Genomic DNA, 25,497 nt, shown 5'->3' on the forward strand with positions numbered 1-25,497 from the left:
TAAGAAGATGATTTATTTCTATATTTTCATTTTAATTGTTATTCAGTTCTCAAAGGTAAAAATCAATAATATTTTTAGAATTTCAAATTATTTGGAAATTTTTTAATTTTTTATTTTTTATTTAATGTTTATAATATTCCCCAGGTATTAAAAAAAATCGAACTAGTTGTATGATACAGTTTAGGACATAATAAATAATGAAATGCAAATAAAAAAAAAATATATAAATTTCGTGAAATCATTTCTTATTTGATTCAAACAGTTATTGTTACCTTCGTCAATAACATATCTCTCCATATTACAAAAATCCAAATCGACTTCTGGTGATAAAAATTTGGTACTCGCAATTAAGACTCAAAAATTAAGGGTCACAAGGGTTAAAATAAAGATATAAAGGTCACAGAAGAAGGGTCACGAGTGAGAAAATAAGGATCATGAGGGTCAATATAAGGTCAGAATAAGGGTCATGGCGATCATAAGGGTCAGAATGAGGGTCATGGCGATCGTAAGGGTCAGAATAAGGGTCATGGAGATAATAAAGGTCACAATAAGGGTCTCAAGGTTGAGGTTAAGGGTCATCAAAGTGAGAATGGAGGTCACGTGGGTCAGATTAAGGATCCAGATAAGGGTCACAAGGGCCAAAATAAAGGTCTCCATATCTCTCTGTATTATAAAAATCCAAGACTATTGGTGATAAAAATTTGATACTCGGATTAAGACTCCCAAATTAAGGGTCGAAAGGCTCATAAGGAGATCGTATGCGGGTCACATGGATAGAAAAACTCAATAACTCATGAAAATGCCATAAATTAAGACATTTAGAATTTTTTCCGGAAATTCATGGAGACTAGCTTTTGGCTGGTATTGTCTCGGGATACACCTTAATAGAAAAAAATGTCGCAGGACAATACTCGTGGGAAGTTGACATACCAAATCATGTTAAAATGAATAACAATGAGAATCAGTGGGGGCTACATTGCCGGTTATGTGTGGGTATGTGTCACAATGGCAGTTGCAATCAAGTGACACGAAGCACGCGTCTCTACCCGCCTACAGTATCCACCCGAGTTCCTTCTACTCCCTCGCCCCCACCCCAGCCATCAGTTAAAGCTTCAATCGTATGCGACGCGTGTAAAGCTCACAATCAGTCGTTCGCCGCGCGCCAACAGCGCAACTACTCATCTCTCTTCTCATTTTTTATTTCAATTTTATTTTATTTATTTTTTTGAAAATCGAAGATCAATCAATATTGACTTCTCCTATTAATTATCTGCATCAGAGCTTTATCAGTTGAGTGATGGAATATTTTGTGCATTTTTTCTCGCTTCGTAAATCCATTGATTAATTTTAATCAGTTGATTAATTTTAACTGAATAAAACTATTGGAAACCATCGATTTTTCTGTATTTAAGTGATTGAAAAATGTGGACTTTGGGATTTATTTTTGTGCATTTGTGGATTTTTGGAGATACGAGAAATTCATTGATCGGGATAACACAAGGTAAAATAATAAAAAATTTATTGCATTCAAATTTTAAAAATTATAATTTTTTTTCGTAATCAAATTTTCCACTTCCAAAAGCTTTATTAATAATACAATTTCTCTCATTTAATTTGTTCTGGAATTAAATTATTATTATTATGATTTTTTATTGCATAATTTATAGTTGAAATTTTTGTTAATTCAAGTTTCTGGGTCTTTTTTACCGAGCGAAAGGAATGAAGTGATGAGATGTGAAATAGACTGGTCGAGTCTTCCGATGAATAATTTGATGATGTAAAGACAGATTCATTGAACCCAGTATAATTCTCGTACTCATTCGCATAAACTCATAATGAGAAAAAAGATATCGACGACAGCTTTCCGCCACATGTTCTCCCACCATCTCTCTCTCACACTCGATACTAACGTACGCCCTATCACACATGCGTGGGACACATCCCTCTCATTCTCCGCTTCATTTTTTCCCCCTCCCGTTGCGAAACAAGTCGTTCAAACTGTCTTTCAAAACAATCGGTTCTATCAAACGCTTTACTTGAAAAAATCAACAAACTTCATTCCTTAATTGTTTTGATAAGACGCAGTCGAAAGGGTTCATTCATTTCACATCTTTCTGATTTTTACAACGATTAAAATGGTTTTCCCTCATGTCTCGACGACTCACAATTCTCGAGACGTCATCGTTTGTTTGAGTGAGTGGCTCGAGACCTTTAATTTCTGAGTGAGCGCGTGCGCAGTGGGATGCTCCTGTCCACAAACGTCCACGTGTTAAGAACTACGATTCGTAGAGACACGAGTTGAAAGCCATTTTATTTGCCATGAAATTCCCTAGATTTGTCACACTGGATGTCATGATGACTTCTCAATAGTTTTTGAGATATTTCAATTGACACTGGGGCATTGTTGCGACCCAGTTAGTGTATCCGTTGTACATGTGCGCATGACTGTGCGCATCGTTTTCCCTCCATGCGCAGTCGTCGACTGCGCAACTTCCGTTGCGTTTTTCGTTCCATAAGATTTTTCAAGGACCACTCTACCACAAAGTCCAATAATCGTGGATTACATGCCTAGACCTAAAAAGTCATTTTTCCGGGCATGAAAAAGAAATATTTAAAAAAATGACAATTCTCACAATTCCCTATTCATAATAAATGTCAACTGTTCACGGCGTTCCGTAGCTACAGCGTCCGAACAGAAGAAATCTCATGCGTTGAGAAAAAAGATACAGAATGAGTAGTTCTCGGGGTAACGGAAGGGGGGAGGGGTAAAACGGGACACGTTATCGTCTTCCCGTGGTTACCACTGTATTTATATACATATGCGCACGGTGACTCCTGCTGCTGCCTTTATTCGCGTCTTTATTTCCATTTTTATTCGGCTTTATTTACTTCTGTTGTATTTTACTCTTATTTTCATTCTCCTCTCACTCTCTCGGCATCTCCGTTGGGATTCATTCTCTCGGTTCTTTCGCGTGGCTAAATGGAGAACCCGTAGGACCCCCGGTGACACCTCTGCCACGCACGTGCGAGGCATAAATTTCCACCGGGATAACAAAAACAACGAAAACAAATTTTGCGAATATTTTCGCTTTACTGTTCATTTTTTCTTGTTTTGTTCTCTTGAGGGATTTATTGGGGGGCGAGTGTTATCGCATTCAATTCAATTTTTGAATAAAAAAAAATTATTCAGATTTTTTATTTTATGTATGAAATAAAATCTATCGTAATTCTTCGAATTTTCTCGTATTTTTTTTCTATTTGCTTTCAAAAGTTTAAATAAAAAAAGCCAAATGAAGTGCAGGTTTCATTTTTAAAAAATTAAAAATCGATGAATAGTTAATGGGATAGCTGATGAAAGTAGACCAATAAAGAAAGTATTCTCGATTAATTCCGCCTGCAAAACCACCGATTTATCGATATCGTAATAGCCTCTGGTGTTGGAAAATAGATAAATGTTCGATTTTAACATTTCATGCCGCATGATCTCAGTGATTAGGGCCGAATGAAGTGGATATAATCACCCGGGAGGTGATAGGATGGCAAAATCTTATGTATCACGATCAATTATACGAGAATTAGCGGGGATTAAAATGTGTGCGCAGGGCAATGGAGAATTATAAATAGGAGTGTGAGCGTTCCTAGTAAATAGCCGCGTAAATTCCTACAAAGAAAATTCAAACTTTCATTCATCTATGAATTTTTGGGGAAAAAAATTGTGAATTGTAATTGAATATTTTTTATTTTTGTTGTGAAAAGAGAATTTCTATGTAATAAATCGGCGCGAGAAACAATATGTCGCGACCAAGACGCAGCTGTTGATTAATTTCATCCCAGCGCAGTGACATTCTCGCCAATTTCAATCGTTTATGTGACTTCTGAGAATCGTTAAAGATATCTGAGTCGATTGGAAGTCATTTTTATGACGATTTTTTTCCGTGAATTTGTTCATAATGCGATCCCTCAATTTCTGAAACCACTCCGTGACGACTTTTTGACTTAAAAAAACTCAGACATTTTCCAAAATTGGAGTTTTACGGCCCAGGCTGTAAAATATCAGTTTAAAGCTATGTGTAAAATCATGTTTTAGAATTTAAGTCAGAAAAAAATACCATTTTTCAAACTAATTTTTCATCAGACTGTCAGTAAAATGGCATTTTGCAGTAAATTTGCATCAAATCACACGATTTCTCAATTTCCAAGAAAATTATAATAATTTTTTGTTATGAAGCGCAGGGAGATTTCAGCTGGAAAACACTTCTCAATTAATTTTTTTACTCCAAAATCCCAGAGATTAGTTAAAATTGCAATTTTGTCGATCTAGGCTGTAAAATATGAGTTTAAATCCCAACAACCGTCCGTAAACTCATGTTTTACGCAAGAACATGGAACAATAGTTATTCTTTAATACTTTTTCCAGGAGTACCATTCTTCAGCCTAATTTTTAGGCCCCCATTCTTTACAGCCTAGGCCGAAAAAGTTACTTTTCATCACACTGTTCGTAAAATGGAATTTTTCTACAATTATGATAATTATGATCATTTCTTGTTTTGATGCGCAGGAAAATTTCAGCTAGGAAACACACCTCGACTGTTTCGGCTTCAAAAACCCCAGAGATTCGCTAAAATTGAAGTTTTGTCGATCTAGGCTGTAAAATATGAGTTTAAAGCCCGACAACCGTCCGTAAAATCACGTTTTACGTAAAGGCATGGAAGAGTGGCTACTTTTTAATAACTTTTCCAGGAGTACCATTTTTCAGACTACTTTTTAGGCCCCCATACTTTACAGCCTAGGCTGAAAAAGTTACTTTTCATCACACTGTTCGTAAAATGGCATTTTTCCACAATTATGATAATTATGATCATTTTTTGTTTTGATGCGCAGGAAAATTTCAGCTAGGAAACACACCTCGACTTTTTCGGCTTCAAAAACCCCAGAGATTCGCTAAAATTGAAGTTTTGCCGATCTAGGCTGTAAAATATGAGTTTAAAGCCCGACAACCGTCCGTAAAATCACGTTTTACGTAAAGGCATGGAACAATAGCTCTTTTTTAATAACTTTTCCAGGAGCACCATTCTTCAGACTAATTTTTAGGCCCCCATCCCTTACGGCCTGGGCCACAAAATTTACTTTTCATCACACTGTTGATGATTTTTTGTTATGATACCCAGAGAAATTTCAACTGGATAACTCTTCTTGGCTGTTTGTCATTCAATGAACGACAGACAGTTGATAGAATTCAGTGAACGATGCCGTCATCGAATTTGCAATTGAGTGGAATTAGCGTAGCTAAACACAAGCGTCTCTATGTGCACGCGTGCGGCTCACAAACCACTAGTACATAATCTCCATTTTTTATCCGTGTGACTCAATTCGACCGATTTCAATGCACTTTAGGTCGAGAAGAAAAAAAATAGTTGAAAAAAAATTCATGACTTTTTTACTCGTTTCTACATCCACTACCCATTAATATTCATCTCTCTGTGGAGACAGGATTACTCTCGTGTCCTAATGGGACTAATTACCCTGGAAAATGGAGAGACCCCTCAATTGCTCTCGATAATTCACGAGATTTACAGATTGCGTTTTGAAAGAGGGACGACACCCTAAGTGTATTCCCCCGGTGTTGGGAATGTTATGAGCTATTTTAGTTTAAACCACAACGTGAAGCCACATAAAGGCACCGACAGTCGGAGTTTTCGGATACAACTACTTCAGTTGAACTTAATCCGCTGAAAATCATTTTTCTGCCATTTTTTAAATCATTTTTGGACTTTCAAAAATTGAAAAAAAAATTAATATTAGCTCTTTTCATTCGATAATCAGGGAAATTTCAGCTGAATATCTAACGAAAGACGACTTTTTAAATTTTTGTGCTCCTGGATGGAAGCTTTGTAATCGTTCAAATTTAAGATTTGGATTTTTTGTGTTATATCGACTCCATGATCGAAAAAGTCCGAAAATGCAATTTTTAAACCTCGTAAATGCGTGCAATTGTTCGCTAATGAATGGATGGAATTCAATCTTTTTTTCAAACGTAGGTATTGTTGAACCCTATTGATCGCCATTAATTAAAATTTAATCCATTGATTATTTTTTTTTATTTTCGAATTTATTCGAAAATCGGTTGTCCCACGATAACTAAAAAATGTTCTGAATTGATTGAATGATGGCTTCAAAAATTTGATTTAATGTCCTTTTGACCGAGTTCGAAGATGAAGGCGATGGCAATAATCGTTATTTTGACTTATTTGAAAATTTGAAATAATTTTATATTTTTTGAAAATCAGTATTCCGGGGATATCTTTGAATATCATGCTTCAAATGAATTCAATCATCGCTTAAAATGTATGTTTTAATGCCATTAAGTCGAAGTTAAAAGATGATTACGATAGTTATATTGGTTGATCTGATTTTTATGATGATTGTTGAAAATTTCGAATGTTTCATGAATTTTCAAATGTGATGTTTCAAATTCATTCAAGTATGTGTGAATAAAATTTTTCTATTAACATTTTATCGAAGGGCTGAGGGAAGAGATAGAACCGTAAAAAAGACAATCGGTTGTATAGAAAAAAGGGATAATAAGAATAATGATCATGATAATAACATTCAACTAAGTTGAAAATCTGACAAAATTAGTTGAAAATAAATCTTATTCAATTTAATAAAATGAAATAAACAATGAATTATAGATGATGGGAGGAAATGATGTGCAAAATAACCATTCGGAACCATATTGCTAATTTATTAGCAAAAATAAATATACTACATGCAATACAAGAGCAATTTCCCAGTTGTTTTTTTTTTCAAATCTATTTTTTTTCTATAATTCAGTACCTACGGGGGCAAAACGGGTCGTCTTATAGTGTTTTCTTATTTTTTCCCAGTTTAAAGTAATCGATCGTCGTTTCTCGGATTTTTCCCCGAAATTCCGTTGTTCCTCTCAAAAAAATAGGGATGTGTATTCTGGCACCGGAAGTGCATAGACAAAAGCCATATTGAGAGTTTGAGATACGACAAATGTTGAGTGTTGAGAGACAGATCGGTGTCGAGCCTCCACTCGAATATTTTTCGTGAGAGTATGTCCACGAGACGGTGGGACAATTTGCAGTTAATTGGCATCTATTAACTTAATTGTCCCCCACCATAATCTTTCGTACCACGGGACAGACGTCCGCATGCATCATTCAGTGTCTTTGGACTGAATATCCAACACTTGGATTGCTCCCCTCGTTCTCGAGGAGGAAAACATTTTTTTTTCCAATGCGAGTGCGGAAAAGTGGGTTTTGGCTTGTGAAAGTGCGCAGCCTCCCCATTTTACTTAATTTTTAAGTCAATTTTTCATTTGAGAAATAGCATTTTATTTTTCAATTGTTAATTTACGTTTAAGGAAAGTATGTAAACACATCAGAGCTTTCATTTGAGCCCCATTTGATCCTAAGTTTCCGAATATTTTGCAGTGATTTTATTATTTAACCTCCGCAGATCCGAATTGGAATCTCGATATTGAGCCGTTAGAAAACACTTTAAAAAACTGAAAAAAAATTATGACATTTACTTTTATAGAAAGATTGATGAAGTAATTAAAAAATTGGAATTTAAAAAAATTAGGAGCATTGTCTATAAATATTGATTTATAAACAATCAATTTCTCACCATAAAAATCATTTGCACGGAGAGAAATATTCAATGAAAATTCCGGAGCGAAATGTGCTTGTAGGAAGTTTCACGGAACTGTCACGGAATTTTTCCAGAGCGTTCCGTAATTTTTATCTGAATCTCCAGTGAAAAATTACGATACCGTCACTTAAATTTTCTGAGTCGATTCCGTAATCGGCGAGCGAACTGTGAGTTCCGTAATTTTTACTGAACATTTCTCTCGGTGTGTTCGGAATCGTAACAAATTTGTTCATATTCAGAATTTTACCAGAAATCGATTTCATGCCTAAAAAATAATGTTTCCGAACGTTGAAATAATTTCAATCATTTATTTATAAACAACGAATGTTAAAAAAAATAATAATTCTGTACAAAATGTAATTTCAATGACGCTGAATGTTCTTGATTTTCTTCAAATTTTTCTCACGCAATTTAATTGAAAAATTTGATGATTGAAAATGGTAAAAGATATTTGGATATCCTCAAGCACTCCCGAAACGGAAAAATATCAAACACCCAAATGCCCAAATTTTCTCATTCAATCCCCCATACGCCCATCTTTTCCCCTCCACTTGAGTAAGCACTAAAAGTTGATCAAATAAACACACATTAAATCATCCGGGCATATTTACTCCCGAATCGCCCCGAGAAATTGAAAATTTTCCCCGTCTCTCCGACAACAATGGCCACTTCCCGTCATCCTGAGGGCCCCCAGTCGTCATAAAACGAGACCCGCATGCCCACCAAACGCGGGGCGTTCCTGTGCCCCCCTCATACTTGTTAAGAACCAGACGTTCCACATGTGGAAGATAAGGAGAAGTGCAGAAATCGTCTCCTCTTACCTCCTGGGAAATATCCGAAGAAAATCCGACAAAGGAGATTTTTTTTCCCCCAAATTTTTTTTTCTCCGCGACTCGAGGACCTTTTTGACGCCAGACGGTGGCACTTGATGTGGGACAACACCCGATGACTTTTTCTCATTCATTTTTTTTCTTCTTTGTTGCAGAAATGTCATGCTGCTCATATGCCACTGGGTCCTGCCGCAACGTCTGCTCTCAGGTACGATTTTTTTTCAATGTCTCCATTCGGTTTTTTTTTATTCTGACAAATTGGAGATTCGGGATTCGTGCATTTCTCAAATAAAAATTTTGTCTTCAGACGACGGCCCATATTGCCCCGGTAATTTAGAGTCATTTGAAAAAAAATAATGTAACGGTTTTTGTGGTACAGTAATCCTTGAAACATATCTCCTGTAACGGAAAATGCAACGGAAGTTGCGCAGTCGACGACTGCGCACGGAGGAAATACGATGCGCACAGTCATGTGTACGTGTCAATACGTCAAAGCCGTCAACGCGTGGTTTGATGTGATAAGAGAAATGATTTCTCGTTATTATTTAAAAATCATCGCTCCAAAACGAATTAAAGCACGTAGAAAAATTTCCTCATTTTCATCGTGATCCATCTTATGAAAGTGATGACGATGTAGGGAATTGATTAATTGTTATGATGTGTAAACATCTTAGCTCTCTTCATCGAAATTTTGTGGTGGAGTAATCCCTGGAAAATCTCATGTAACGAAAAACCCAACGGAAGTTGCGCAGTCGACGACTGCGCATGGAGGGAGTACGATGCGCACAGTCATGCGCACATGTACAACGGATACACTAACTGGGTCGCAACAATGCCCCAGTGTCAATTGAAATATCTCAAAAACTATTGAGAAGTGATCGTGACATCCTGTGTGACAAATCTAGGGAATTTCATGGCAAATAAAATGGCTTCCAACTCGTGTCTCTACGAATCGTAGTTCTCAGCACGTGGACGTTTGTGAACAGGAGCGTTCCACTGCGCACGCGCTCACTCATAAACTAAAGGTCTCGAGCCACTCACTCAAACAAACGATAACGTCTCGAGAATTGTGAGTCGCAGAGACATGAGTTAAAACCATTTTATTCGTCAACAAAATTGGGACTCTGTATGTGCATTGGTTCTTCTACCGGAAATCCCTCGAGTCTTTCAGATTGATCTGAGACCGGAGTGAATTTACAAATTCACCAGGTATTTTTAAGAATTTCGGGTGGGTGGGACCGAGGGAGATTGCATCGGGCCCCGCTGGGAGATTTACACATCGACCCCAGGGGGCGCGGTCATTCATACGCAAATATTATACGAGAAACGACTCTGCGACAATAAGAATATCAGAAGGGATGAACTTAAAAAATCGGAAGAATTAAAAAACGAATTGCTGGAGAAATATTATCCAATCCTCTCGATCTGCCTCGGGGTATCATATTCCCGGGTATACTTATGCGCCATAAAATTCCCCAGTCAGAACAATAATCTGGAATCAAACATGGGGCAAACAAATTCAAAATTTCTATTAATTAAATTTCTTTGATGAACAAATTAAATTTGCGAGTAAAGAGTGGAAGTGAAATGAAATTCGTATAATTTGTTGAAGAATTTTTTTAATGGCGAACATTGTGAAGTAAAAATGGGACACTTGAATGGAGATAATTTATCGAGTCATTCGTGAATGCCTCTAGTGGGGGAGGGTGCAGATATCATAAATAGCCCAATTTTTTTAGTAGGCGAAGAGGGAGAAAGTCGCTTTGAAATTTTGTGCGTGATGACGGATCTGAGGTTGGAGAACCCCCAAGTGTTTTTCTTTTTGAGGACGAGATTGTAAGAAGTGACGAAGATACAACACTGCTGTGACTACTGATGAGAACTTCCTGGCATCGGCATCTGAAAGTTAAATATAAGCGGAAGTTGATGATGCGTTCGATGCAGTTTAGCCAATTTTCGAAGTTCACGTACGATAAAATTTCATTGAAAAACCTTATGAACTCGTTGGAAAATTCTATTGGAATTCGATTGCACTTTTTATTTGCTCTTGGTCGATACTATTAACAAATTCCATAAAAATTTTCAGTAGAATATTACATTAAAGAATAAAAAAATTAGAATTAGATTTTTTTATTCAACTTACTCTATTGACATAATTTTTGTAGAAATTCCTCGGTTCAAATTTTCAAACTTATTTCGTTTGACTTTTTTAATAAAAGGAGAAAAAAATAGAGCGAAAAAAACATGGAAAATGTTGTGTAGAAATTCCACTGATTTTTTCTAAAAAATGATTTCAAAATTCAATAGAATTTATACTATAAGTTTTAATAATCTCTCCAAATTAATCTGTTGACATTCACTTGAAGAAAAATAGAACATATTGAACAAAGAAACGATGAAATATTAATTCTCAAGCGAAAGAAGTATAAATAAACCTTCTATTACATACGGAAACTTAAAAAAAAAAAGATAAATCCAGAGTGAATTTTTCACGGTTTTTCGCACCCGAGTAAATGCAAACACTGCGGAATGAGTAAAAAATCCGCGTGGCATGCCTCCAAGAATATCGCAGCGATGAAAATAGGTATTTAGAACTCTTCAGGCTCTCCCCCTGTCGTCAGGAACTTCATAAGACCACAAATGACACTTCAAAACCTCGAAAATCTCGAGATATCATCCCAAAAATTCCAAATCCTTTATTTTTCTTCAATTTCTCCAACATTTTTCTCAATTCTTTCCCTGTCTAAAAAGATGACTGTAACTGATTTTGAAGTCAGTAAATGCGCCTTACTGTATATATAGTATCAGTAGGTGCAGAGCTTAGCCGTCGAATATTATTATATAAATACTTTATAATATTATATTATATTATATTACATGTATTATTATTGTATTAATATATAAATATATATGCATGGCGATTATCGTGAAATTTTGTAAATGAAAGCGACAGTGATTGTGATGATCTTAACCTTAGTCTGGTCACCTGACGGGAAAATGCGACTTTAGTCACCTTCGCGGGAGAGTGCCGCCGTGTTATTTAGGCTCCACCGTTGCCGAAACCACTCTACAGTTCCCGGGCGCGTTTAGCGAGTTCCCAGCAACGTCGCGCAACATGCAATTTCATTTAACGCGGGAAAAAATTGTTCACCTGTTGGAAATAATTTTTTTTCTCCCAGAATTAAGGATACAATATTGAAAAAAAATACTAGAATTTTCCAGATACTTCAATTGACGAATTCAATTTTTCTCAAATTTTTCCGGTCAACCAGTCGATGGCAAGGTGAATAAAACGACGTGTTGCGGCAATTCCCTCGCATGGTGACCAGTCTAGGGTTAATTGAAAAAATATGAAATATCTATTGTTTTAAAACCAAATCTTTTTTGTTAGTTTATAAAAGTGCATAAACATTCCATAATATTAATGATACACGCTTTCTTCCTTCTAGCCCCCCATTCTAGCTTGGGCGCGCGCCGCGTTTCTAGTCTTTCAAAAAACAGCGTCAATTTTTTACGTGACAAAAACACCAGATTAAATTTTTGTGATTATCAATAGTTCATAGTTCGATACGTATCACTCAAAAAAAAGATTAGTAGTAATCCCCTGATAGGAATAACAAACCTACCCGATCCCATTTCCATGATTCCCACCGATGACGCCTTGAGATAAACAACTCAACTTCAATGCGTGACTAAGTCACGACCTCCCTAGTCCCCCCTTCCCCTGTGTGTCGAAGGAACCCAGGATAAAGATGCTAAACCTCTTGTAAAAACCCACATGAGACATACTAACAAGATAACCATACGACTATTGAATGACAACTAAGAGAATGAAATGTACGTCGACTTTTTTTTTACGTGTGATTCCCCACTGGTTGGGTGATTTCTTTACGATTGATATTCAGACGTTGAACAGGATATTGCTCCAAGCACGAGGGTGCATGACCAAGCCTTTTAATCGTTCAAAAATTTCGAATTGCACGAACTCACGATTTTTTTTCTGAAGGAAAATCATTTTTCTATACTACGAAAAAAAGACGACGAGTGAAAACATTTTTTGATATATTTTTTCAAGATTTCTCTGGTGGTCCTGAAAAATTTAGAATTGCACGAACTCAAGATTTTTTTTCTGAAAGAAAATAATTTTTCTATTCTACGATAAAAGACGACGAGTGAAAACATTTTTTGATATATTTTTTCAAGATTTCTCTGGTGGTCCTGAAAAATTTAGAATTGCACGAACTCAAGATTTTTTTTCTGAAGGAAAATATTTTCTCTATTCTAAGAAAAACAAAACGAAAGGTGAAAACATTTTTTGATACATTTTTTCAAGATTTCTCTGGTGGCCCTGGGAGCCGATTCAACAGCCCGAGAAAATTCTACTCGACAATTGCAAGAATTCTGTTCAACTGGTCTGGTGAGAAATTTTTGTAATAAAAAAAATTACTTTGAAAGTTGATCGCTATCCCTTTGAATGCGACCGACAATGGCCTCCCTTTTTTCATCATCACCTCATGTTTCAGACACGTTTTTGGACATGCGTCAATTCTACTCTTGACGGTAAGTTGAGACCTAATTTTTCCACAGAACTACACTGAGGAAAAAATTATTTTTGCCAAATATTCATTTACTCGATAGAAGCATTTATTTTTTCAAAATCGTATTTCTCCAATCCCGGAATGGCCATCTTCCGATTCTTCAATATTAAAAGAATTTGCGACTCACATCAAGTCGATTTTGACTGTTGACCATTTTTTGATGAATATCTCGAAATCTAAGAGAGACAGCAAAATTTTTCTCCTGACATTTTTTATACCTCTCAATTGGCTGTACAAAAAAGGTCATGACAAAAATTTTTGTATTTCTTTCAGATTCCGAGATATTCGTCAAAAAATGGCCAATAGTCAAAATCGACTTAATCCGGTTTACCGCTTCGCTACTGAAATATACTAATCGAAATAAAATAATAATAATAAAATAATTAATAATTTAAATTTCCAATTGATGATGAATTAAATATCTGAAAATATGGAACTATAAATTTTCTATTAAATAGATGATACTGAAATTCTTTTAAGGGATTTCCGACTGTCCAAATAATCGTCAATCTTCCTAATTCAATTACTGATTAATGAATAATTCAAAATTTTACTATTTAAACTGATGATTACGTTAATAATTGAAATTTAAGTGATATTAACTAATTTTATAATTCAGAAGCTGTAAAAAATGAAGACTGGTCGGGCCGTCAGTGCTGCCAGTTCGCTCAATACCCGATTTGTCGGTCGACATGTGCCCTGGCGGGCTCCCGAGAGGGTCTGAAAGGCTCCTGCCGACCGAGTGACGAGCCAGAATTCTATACCTGCTTAGAAAGACGAGAGGATGGTGAGAAATGCTGCAGTAATGTCGCCAACGCGACCTGCCGAACAGTCTGTCGTGAGCTATTCGATAAGCCCAAGAAGCCATCGAGTCTGAAATTTTACAGCAGCAAGGGCTGTTTTCACCAGGTGCCCAAGTGCCTGAAAAACGCAGCAGAAGCGTCGAGCGCCGAAAATCCCAAGCAATGTAAAGATTTCATTGAAATCATTCCAACCGTTTCCATTCATCTCAAAAAACAGTAATTTTAAACCTCGTTTAGTCATCATACGCGATCTTGCGATTTGGTCCGTTCCGCGGGGATTCGGCGCGGTTTTATTTAGGCTTCGGTGTTGCCGAATTTACTCTAGACTGTCCGGACGCGTGTAGCGAGTTTGCGGCAACGTCGCACAACGGACGGAAGCCGTTCCGCATGAAAAACAATTACGCGTCCTTTCGAAATAATTTGTTTTCTTTAGGAATTCGAGATATAAATCATTTTAAAAAATTGTATAATTTTCTAGACACTTCAGTTAATGAATCTAGGGTTAAATAAATAATTTAAAGAATGGAAGAATCGAAAGACTCTTTCACATTTGCCAAATCCCCACAATCAATGAATAAAGAATACGATTTTCAATTTAAAAAATAACTTATTTAATTTACCCATCTCAGATTTGCATTGTTGTCACGAGGCACCCGACGCCCCCTGCCTAGACGCCTGTCGTCACGTCCTCCTAACAGCAGTAACAATCAAAGACATCTTAGACACCCTAGAGGAGAAATGTCCGCCAGTTCAGCTCCATTCTCCCTTCTGGAGTTGCTTCCTGCAGGCAGCCCCAATGAAACCCTCGCGACTACCCCTGGACATCGGGAAATTGGGCTGCTGCTCACGCGCCACCAGTGCCAGCTGCCAGAATCTCTGCTGGCGAGCGTTTCAGGCGGACTGGGAGGCGGCGTCAATTCAACTGGAGTCCGAGTGCCTCCCCTCCGGCGCTGAAGGAGAACTCAGAAGGTGCCTGGAGGAGGCGGATGAACCATGCGAGATGGGATGCACTGGCTTATCCTACTGCTCAAATTTCAATAACAGACCGACAACCCTATTCCGGTGAGTCCCTTCAAACTTCATCCGCATCTCCCTAGGCCCGTCATTTTGATTTTTACGATAAAAAAGTTCGGACTCCAAATGTGCGCCAAAGTATCATGACCCCAACGCACTTTGATTTTTCCAAAAATCTCCACAATCACCCGAGAAATGCTAAATCATGTCTCTGTAATTTCCAGAGCCTGTTCCGCCGAATCGGACGCCACGGCGAAGCACGAGGTGGACCACTGGGCCCGTGGCGCGATTATCCGGGGTTTGGGCCTCCCCGTTCGCGTCGACCCATCCTGCCCCGCAGAGTCCCTCAAAGCAGCCGTCTGCTTCCTCCAACTCCGCCCGTGTGAGCCCCAAGCCCACGAAACGCGTCTCTGCAGGAACGACTGCATCGACCTTCTGACCAACTGCGTCGACTGGTCCCTAACTTCCGCCACCCAGTCCGCCGTATCCCTCTGCTCCCGCCTGTCCCCCTCCCGTCCCGAGATGCCTTGCATCTCCCTGAAGCCCTTCCTCAACCCGATCCTCCCCGAAAAAGAAAGAATTACAAACCCCTGCCGAGATTCCCAGTGCGCAAAATCCGAAGTCTGCGTTCCGCAACCATACACAGCGGACAATGCCGCCGCCTACCAGTGCATTCCCGGTTGTTCCCTGGGAGAGATGTCGCACCTCCAAGTCCCGCAGAACGCCTGGGTGCAGATCCCAAGGGAAGACCAGATCGGCTGCCTCCGAATCTGCCAGTGTACGCAAAATGGCGTCGAAAAGTGCCGCAACCTCAACTGCTTTCCCGTGAACTCTTGCTTCATCCAGAACCGCTACATCGCGCACCGGACGAAGTTCTACCTGGACTGCAAGCCCTGTCTCTGCTTTGAGGGGGAGATCACGTGTTCTAGGAGGCCCTGCGGGGACCAACGGGTGCCATCCCTTCCCTGCGAATGTCTGGCCCATTACGTTCCGGTCTGCGGACGATCGGGCGTCACTCTCGCTTCCTCGTGCATCGCGAAGTGCCGGGGCCTCGAGAACGATGACTTTGAGTTCGGGAGTTGTTCATCCAGAGACCCTTGCGCGAGTAACCCTTGCGGGAGTGGGGAGAAGTGCTTGAGAAGGGCCCGGGTCTGTCTGGCCCCGATCTACAAACCCTGCAAGCAGTACGAGTGCGTTCCCGCGAACTGTGAGGTGCAGAAAAAAACTTTGGGTATACAACGCCGGGTCTGCGATAAGGATCACAGGGAGCACACCTCAGTTTGTGATTTGGTAAAGAGTGGAGGGGCCCTAGGGTACTGGGGCCCCTGCCTCAGGGAGTGCAGCTTGCGAGGGCCAGTCTGCGGGATAAACGGCGAGGTTTACGCCAATGAGTGCGCGGCGTGGGCGGAGAATACCATCATGGATTACTTTGGGCCCTGTATGGCGATTGGAAGGGCCGGGGAGGGCTGCGGGGACGCGGTCCAGTGTCCGGAGACTCCTGAGGAATGCCCTGGGGTCATCCCACCCGGGGCCTGTTGCAGGGTCTGTGGCGCTGCTGCCAGGTTATTCTACTCCAGGAAACAGGTACAGTAGGACTTTCCCATTGACGCATCCTTATAGCCAATCAGAATTGAGAGAATAGAATTGGCGGGAAAATTCCGCAATCTGATTGGTTGGACGAATGGGCATTATTTAGGCGTTAAAGAGTGGGGATTAAGGACGTTACGGTGCGGTCTTATACACGAGGTTGAATGGGGCATCGACGACTAGCATTTTGCCTGTATTATGGACCATATAGACAATATGGCAAAAGTGAACATATTGATGCCCCATTTAAGGTGTTTCGCGTGTAGATCACCGGGGGGTGAAACGGAAGGGGTCTCATTGTTCTCGAGTCCTGATTCAATCGCTGAGCATGAAATTTTCCAATTTTCAAGTAACTATTTAAGTGTGCATTTGAACATTTTTTGAATACTGATTTTATTCATCAGATTGATTGATTTTTTTCTCATCACCTACCGGTGTCAAATAATTTTTATTGCATGTTATTCTAATTATTGAAATAATATTAAAATTCGTTTCGAGTTGGTGAACCTGTCGAGTGTTTTCTCTCTCTCCGTTCCATGGTCCAACCCATATCTTTCCCATGATGCTCATTGACGTTCGAATCACGCGCCTGTGCGTGAGGGCGTAATTGCCCCGAAACTCATAATTTTCCGAATCATTTGTTCAAATAACTTTCTTATGAAATCTGAAAAAAATCTGAAACTTATTCGTGTTTTCAAGAAAGATTTGATTTATCACCCACTAGTTTTTTCTCAATAGCTGATTATTTTTTTGGGTGCCATAGAAATTTTCCTAATTGAGAGTGGGGTAACCTCGAATGTTATAGCTGGAAGGATTACAAAAACATCCAAATTTCATTTTTTTTTCTCGAAACTGAGATCGGAAGAAAATGTGCAAGAATTCTCAATGATCCAGCATATTTAGAAATTTCTCTCATGAATTTTCCTATTTTTTGATCATTATTTTGACTTTTTAACCAAAACACCTTAAACTCATGTCGAAGTAACAACTTTAGAAATTCTGTTGCTACCAAGCTCCCAGGCTATCTGAGATTTTACGCATGGTTTCTTGAAAGACCAAAGAATGTGCAAAAAAATGTTAAAATTAATTGAATTCCTCTCAGCTCGATCGCATCTACTACATGATGGAGGAAGAACGAGACAAAGAAGCGGTGACGCTAGAGGCCCTACTGTCAGCCCTGGGCCGACAAATCCAGATATCAGAATGCGTTCTTCGTGGCGGCATGACGCCAGAGGGCGACATCTTCATAATCATCCAACCAACCTCAAAAACCCCGTCGCTCCTCGAACATCGAGGATGCCTCGCCGAAATGGAGAAGATAGTCACTAGAATCGCAGAGAAAAGTCCGAAAGTAATTGCGGAAGTGCCACTGGGATCACTAACCGGCGCAGAGATGATCGATGACAAGCCATCCTCATGTTCAACATGGCGGACATCGATACCGCTGGTCCTCCTACCATTCCTGATCATCGGAGTTATCACGTAATTTCATCATCCCCTTTGTTCCCAAAATTTGAATGATCATTTGATTTTTGGGACAAATACTCATCCTCAAGACTGTGATTCTTCTAGTGCCTTACTTAAAGAAACAATCAATCAACCATTGACCAAGTTTTTATTAAAAATTAGTTACTTTCTTGATAGTTATCAATGATTTGCCAAAGATATAAAGGACTAATTTATCTTTTCTTTACAATGATTGAAGACTAAAAACTGAATGTTAATACGCTCATCCATGTAATGTACATAATATAAATAATTTAAGTGTTTATATGAGAAACTATTGACGATTAGATGTACATCAAGATATTTTATAAGGATTTTAATCAACATATGTTGTAGTCCAAAGAAAAAAAAATCATTTTATCGTATAGCTTTACTGAACACATGAAAAAGTAATTTACAAAACTTTGTAGCGACCCCTAGAGCCAGTGTGCGCCCCAGAGGACTGTAATTTGATGAGTTCCTCTTTGATGAGCCTAGACACCTCGGCTTTGGCTTTGCTAACGGCTAGTTCGCTGGTGGACTCAATGGCGAGGTAAAGTTTGCGTTCACCTTCAGGTGGGGCTTTGCCAGTGGCGATGTAGGTTCCCCTGACTGTCAGACCTGCTTCCGAATATTCGGAAATTTGGGCTAGTGCTTCTTTACTAGTGACACGCCACCTGGCTTGTTGTGGGAAGTCATTGATCTCCAATTCTTCCTCGTATTTCCTGAAGGTTTGTTCGCCAGGCTCACCCTCACCCTCGACCAAGTCCTCCTCCCTCGGTTGGTAGTTCAATTTTGTGTTGAGTTTGGCTGCCAGTTGTTCGGCAACAGTCTTCGCCTGAAAAGTGAGAGGTAACAGATTAAACCGTGAGAGAGACATCAACATTGGACAATTTCAGTTAACTATTTCCTGCGAGGGGGCTACGCCCCCCTTGCTTTGCTCGCTCTCCCCCTGAATAGTTTCCCATAAATGGCCTCCCAAATATAGCTCCTCAAATATGGCTCTCATACCCGCCACCCCATATATGAACAACCCCTCCTTCTGGCTACCCTGAATGACTCATCAGATGTGTCCCCTACCCCCTTCTTCCCATATATGAACAGCCCCTCCTCCACCTGATCCACCATATGTGGTCCCTCGAACAAGGCCCCCCAAATATGACCCCTGCCCCCTCCTAACCGTATATGAACAGTCCCACTCCCTCCTGCTCGCTCCCGATATATGACTCACCATATATGGCCCCCCCCTCGTCTCCCTTCCTTTTCTACTCCACATATGAACGGCCCCTCCCCCACCTGACCCACCATATGTGGTCCCTCGAACAAGGCCTCCCAAATAAGACCCCCACTCTCTCCTCACCATATATGAACAGCCCCTCCCCCGCCTACGCCCCCCTATGAATGACTCACCATATGTGTCCCCTACCCCCTTCTTCCCATACATGAACAGCCCCTCCTCCACCTGACCCACCATATGTGGTCCCTCGAACAAGGCCCCCCAAATATGACCCCCGCCCCCCGTCTCACAATATATGAACAGCCCTTCCTCCACCTGACCCACCATATGTGGTCCCTCGAATAAGGCCCCCCAAATATGACCCCCGCCCCCCGTCTCACAATATATGAACAGCCCTTCCTCCACCTGACCCACCATATGTGGTCCCTCGAATAAGGCCCCCCAAATATGACCCCCGCCCCCCGTCTCACAATATATGAACAGCCCTTCCTCCACCTGACCCACCATATGTGGTCCCTCGAATAAGGCCCCCCAAATATGACCCCCGCCCCCCGTCTCACAATATATGAACAGCCCTTCCTCCACCTGACCCACCATATGTGGTCCCTCGAACAAGGCCCCCCAAATATGACCCCTGCCCCCTCCTAACCGTATATGAACAGTCCCACTCCCTCCTGCTCGCTCCCGATATATGACTCACCATATATGGCCCCCCCCTCCGTCACCCTTCCTTCTCTACTCCACATATGAACGGCCCTTCCTTCTCCATCTGACCCACCATATGTAGTCCCTCGAACAAAGCCCTTCCAATATGACCCCCACCACCTCCTGACCATATATGAACAGCCCCTCCCCCTCCTCCGCCCCCCTATGAATGACTCACCACATGTGTCCCCCACTCCCTTCTTCCCATATATGAACAGCCCCTCCTCCACCTGATCCACCATATGTGGTCCCTCGAACAAGGCCCCCCAAATATGACCCCCGCCCCCCGCCTCACAATATATGCACAACCCTTCCCTCTCCTCCTGGCCCCCCATGTATGACTCACCATCTCTAGCTCCCACTCCTCCTTCACCCTTCTCTATATATGAACAGCTCCTCCTCCTCCACATGATCAACTACATGTGGTCCCCCGAACAAGGCCCCCCTCAATATGACCCCCACCCCCCTCCTCTCCATATTTATAAAATATCGAGGTAATCAGGAATATACTTACTGTGATAAGATTCGTAGGTCCAGCCCCCTTGAGTATNAATAACTTACTGTGATAAGATTCGTAGGTCCAGCCCCCTTGAGTATCGCCTCAGCCGCTTGCTGGGTCGCCCCCTTGGCCTCGGCCCCCAGATTCTTCGCGATGTTGATCTTCGACGCAAGTCTCCTCGCCAACTCCAACTTATCCGTGGCACTGTTCACCGGTTGTCCAGGAACAGTGACACTAGTGGTAGAAGGTCTCGCAATCTCCCTCACTGTTCTCTTAGGTGCCAGCATACTCTCAATCTGCTGATCAATATCATTCTCGATATCCTCATCATCAGAATCCTGAAGTCCCAACGCAGCCTTCTGGAACTTCTTCTTCTCATTAGCAAGAGCTGCCTCAGACTCATCGAACTTGAAGCCCTTTCCACTGAATCCTCCGCCTGTATGGAGCTTCTTCCCCTCCGCCGCTTGTTTCGCCCTGTACCTATCCCAAAGGATCCTCAGAGGTTCTGGAACGGGAGCACCAGCGAGCTCATAAGCCCTCACGATTTCCCCCGCGTACCGCTCCTGCTCGGTCGTGATGAAGGTGTAAGCATACCCCTTGTTACCAGCTCTTCCCGTCCTGCCGCATCGATGAACGTAATCCTCGTAATGATTCGGACAATCGTAATTGATGACGAGCACCAGCTGCTTGACGTCTAACCCTCTCGCAGCCACCGAAGTAGCCACAAGGATCTTCGTCCGCCCAGCTTTGAAATCAATCATCGTTGAATCTCTGTCGCACTGATCAATGCCTCCATGAAGAGACATGCAGGAGTACGAAGCCTTCATCAAATCCTTCAACAACGTATCCGCGTTCTCCTGCTTGTCCACAAAGATGATTGTCGATCCCTTATCCTGATAGTGCCCCAAGATCTCCAACAACTTGTAGAACTTCTGGTCTTCTTCCAAGACAACCACGTGTTGCTCCACGTCCTTGCAGACGACCGATCTCCCCCCGACCTGGACCTCAACCGGTCTCGTGAGTATCCTCCGAGCTAGTGCTTCCATCTGCCGAGGAAAGGTCGCAGAGAACAGGACAGTCTGTCGATCTGGTCGAACATTTTCCATGATCCGCATAACTTGCGGCTCAAACCCCATATCAAACATTCGATCAGCTTCGTCAAGAACTACGTAAGTGACTCTACGTAAATTAGTAACTCTACCGGAGTTAGCTGCAAGCATGTCGATCATCCTGCCCGGTGTGCAGACGATTATTTCAGCTCCGCGTTTGAGCTCCGCGATCTGTTCGGAGATGCCGGTGCCTCCGTACACACAGACATGACTGAGACCCAACGACTTTGTGAACTTCTTGGAGTCCCTTCCGATCTGCATACAGAGTTCGCGAGTCGGTGTCATTATCAACGCGATAGGGCCGTCACCGTCCGCCAATGGCGGCTGGTCCAGAATATGTCTGAACATGGGCAACAGAAACGCGAGGGTCTTCCCACTTCCAGTTTTCGCGATTCCGATCAGATCTCTGCCAGACATTATAGCGGGAATCGCTTGACATTGAATAGGCGTCGGTTTTTCATAGCCTAGCTTCTTAAGGACTTCCAATTCCTTCTTCGTCACACCGCATTGTGCCCAAGATTTGATCGGCTTCGGGCAACCCTTCCCCTTGACCCTGATCCCCTCGAGTTCCTCCTTGTAAGCCTCAACCTCCTCCCCCGTCATTCTCGCGATCTCCGGAACTTCTACGTAAAAAGACTTTCGGAACGGCGCGTATTCCGTTGTGGCGTGATCCACCTTCGCGAGTTCGCGTTTTTGTTTGTTCGCGATTCCGGCCGCGGTCTCATGAAGGTTCTCCCCCTCCTCCTCACTTGAGTATTCAAGACCGTCCTGATTCTGCTCTATCAGTTCTCCCTTTTGCTTCTGGACTTTCTTCTTCGCGACGCCCGTTACGAAGACAACTCCACCGCTTTGAGGGTTTCCCGCGGAGCCATTGGTGTTCGACTTACCTTTCTCGAATTTATTGACCTTGCGGACTTCCTCTTGAACTTCAGCCATGAACGCGTCAAGGGGATCAATCTCGTCTTCTTCAGGCCTGACGACCGCAGTAATTTCTTCTTCTTCCTTCGGTTCATCTCCATCCTTCGGGTCTTTGAGGTGCACCGGGAGGGGAGTCTCTTCGTCGCTGTCGTCCTCCAAAGACCACTTCTTCATGGGCAACTGGAGGTTAGCCAGGATGGAGGACTTACCGTCTTTCTTCGTGGCCTCAAGCTCATTCTTCTTGCGCTCCGCGCGCCATCTCTCGATCCTCTCGCGTCGCTTCTGCATTTCTAGTTCAAGCCGCTTCTGTTCTTCCTCTTTGTCCAGTTTCGTGTGGTCGAAGGGCAAGTCTTCATTATCGACTTTCTCTTTGTCCTTCTTGTCGCGAGATCGAGATCGCTTTCGGTCTTTTCCCCGAGAGGATTTCGACGATTCAACGCGTTTCTCTTTACTGTCTCCGCGCTTTCGGTCGCGGTCGCGATCGCGTTCGGAGCGATCTCTTCGGGGCTCACGGTCGCGTTCGCGGGAACGACTGCGCCGATCCCTGTGGCGGGTGGACTTCTCACGCTCGCGATCGCGATCTCTACTACGGGATCGCTTGCGTTTTTTCTCGGGAGAGGGCGAACGCGAGCGGGAGCGGGACCTCGAACGTCTTCTGTGATGCCTTTCTCTGTGGGAATGGAAGATTTTTTTGTAGCATCTTAATTTCATTATAGACTGGAAAATTACAAAGAAAACGCCTTTTATTGAGATGAATTGATGTTTTATGATCTTCGTAATTCCATTGTTGGGGAAAGCCGTGGGGAAGATATTATACCGACAGGGAAACACATAAGGGATAAGTAATAAATATAACCCAGCAAACAGTATGTCGACAATTTGTCGACAAATTGTCGGCGTCCTGTTAAATTTTAGATGGCACTGGCAAAAATTGTTTTCTGGGAAGAAAGAGGTCCAATGCATAGGTGATAATGAGATGTTCACACATAAATTTCGAGTACTTGCAAATAGTATATTGTGTTACAAGTGCGTAAAGAACCACTTTTTCGCACGCACGCGTAACACATCCCATTTTTTGTAATACCTGCCGAGTGCACTGTTCAGAACCGTAGTGGGGGTAAAGTGGTTGCTTTTGTGCACGGTGTGCGTAAAGTTCAAGATCGTGTGTAAAGTGAATTTCGAGTTCGTGAAGTTTCGCTTTACGAGAATTCACTTTACGCACGACCTCTGAACTTTACGCACATTGTGCGTAAAACAACCACTTTACACACACTAAACGGTTTCGAAAAGTGAATTTTTGAGGTAGGTATTACAAAAAAGTACTTTTTGTGATACTTGCCTCAAAAGCGCACGTTTAGAAAGGATTTAGTGCGCGTAGTGTAGTTGTTTTCTGCACAGCGTGCGGAAAGCTTCGCTTTATGCACTCGAAATTTATTTTTTGTCGTACCTGCCTGAAAAATGCACTTTTCGAAACCGTTTTAATGTGCCTAGCGGTTGTTTTCCGCAGAGCGTGCGTAAAGTTGTGGACACTCGTGCACAAAAATAACCACTTTACCCCCATTACCGTTCCGAACAGTGATCTCGGCAGGTATCACAAAAAATAGGATGTGTTACACGTGCGTGCGAAAAAGTGGATTTTTACGTACTAGTAACACAATATACTATTTGATCACTTGTACGTAACGTGCAATTTTACGCAAAATTCCGCTTTCCACACATCGACATTTCCTAATAAAATAAGGGTATTTCAATTTTCTTTTTAAAACTCAAAATTCTCAAAATTCATGTGAAAGCTTCTATTCACATCCATTTCTAAGTCTCACGGAGCTCACAAATAATTTAATTTCTCTTCCTATGTAAACTATGTTATGTTATTTGTGCTTTTTGATACGCATAGGGGAGGATGGGGCAAAACGGCCCCCCTTCAATCGTCAATATTTTCCGATTCAATAATCCGATTGGGATGAGTTAGAGCTCGTTTTGAAGAATGAAAAATTATCTTCAAAATGAAGTTGAAACTGGGAATTTTCACGATGTCATTCACAAGTTATTGACAATTGAAGGGGGGCCGTTTTGCCCCACCCTCCCCTACTGATATTCGATATTTGACATGGAGTTTACGGATTTGTATGGGTATGATGTGTGCAGAGATGAGAATATTTGTTGGGGAAAATGAGATTTAGAATGAATTCTTGATCAAGAATTTTGTAATTTTTTTTCTTGGATTTTATTCCAAGAAACAAATGAAAATACAATTGAAAAAAATCAGAAAATTCGTGTCTCAGAGATTCTATAGAAAAATAAAAATCCACAGATTTTCTTCTGTGAAATATCTATCAAAACAAAACAAATAAAATGATAGAATAAATTTAAAATGAAATAAAATAAATAAATAAAATCAAATTGAATAAAATTTTTATATTATATCGATCGTTATCAATAATGTCAACGATAAAAATATACTTGTTATGTTCACTCCAGGTTCAATTAACCTCAAAACTAATGTGATTAATTTCGCTACTTACTTATCTCCACTCCGCACCATTTTCCTGCTCTTCCACTAACTTATATAGAAACAATTATGCTACACCCTCTCAATTGTTCGTAATGGCCTACTTCTCACTACAAGACACAAATAACATTATTATTTCTGTATATTAACAAAACGTATTGGACGCGACTGTGAATAATACCATTCTGCAGTCGTAGAGTCGAACTGACGAATCAACCGCATTCGGACAATTCCAGCTGCTTTCCCTTAACGGTGCGCTATGACTGCGCTTCCATGGGCTTGACTGTAAGTTTTGAAACGTAGGCAATGGGAAAAAACCTGTGGCGCCAGCTAGAACCGGCAATGTGGCCGTGATAACCTGCCGGTCGGTAATGCAGGTTTTCCGATGCCTTCGGACGGTGGAGGGACACCCGTCGGTAACTCATCGATGATTAGGATTAAATGTCTTGAGAGGTAATGGGGGGAACAGGCAGGTGGTAGTGAGGTAAGTTTAGACCGTTCAATATATTGAAAAATCCTG

General features: G+C 41.3%; 2 protein-coding genes across 2 annotated transcripts; one reads left to right on the top strand and one right to left on the bottom strand.

The window, feature by feature from the left end:
- Positions 1-1,166: 1,166 nt before the first annotated feature.
- LOC107037122 (reversion-inducing cysteine-rich protein with Kazal motifs) lies at positions 1,167-18,391 on the top strand. The gene is made up of 8 exons (XM_015255505.1): positions 1,167-1,501; positions 8,666-8,718; positions 12,844-12,927; positions 13,034-13,070; positions 13,728-14,075; positions 14,541-14,973; positions 15,150-16,509; positions 17,615-18,391. The coding sequence occupies exons 1-8, from the start codon at positions 1,423-1,425 to the stop codon at positions 17,996-17,998; spliced, it is 2,778 nt and encodes a 925-aa protein (XP_015110991.1). The 5' UTR covers positions 1,167-1,422; the 3' UTR covers positions 17,999-18,391.
- Positions 18,111-25,232, bottom strand: LOC107037121 (probable ATP-dependent RNA helicase DDX46). Its single transcript, XM_015255504.1, has 4 exons — positions 25,159-25,232; positions 24,991-25,087; positions 20,501-23,135; positions 18,111-18,835 (listed from the first exon to the last, which is right to left on the bottom strand). Exons 2-4 carry the CDS (start codon positions 25,008-25,010, stop codon positions 18,413-18,415), a joined length of 3,078 nt encoding a protein of 1,025 aa, XP_015110990.1. The 5' UTR covers positions 25,011-25,087; positions 25,159-25,232; the 3' UTR covers positions 18,111-18,412.
- Positions 25,233-25,497: the final 265 nt, after the last annotated feature.

The sequence above is a fragment of the Diachasma alloeum genome, unplaced genomic scaffold (genome assembly GCF_001412515.2).
Source record: "Diachasma alloeum isolate Michigan unplaced genomic scaffold, Dall2.0 Dall_scaffold_00213, whole genome shotgun sequence".
Classification (NCBI taxonomy): Eukaryota; Metazoa; Arthropoda; class Insecta; order Hymenoptera; family Braconidae; genus Diachasma; species Diachasma alloeum.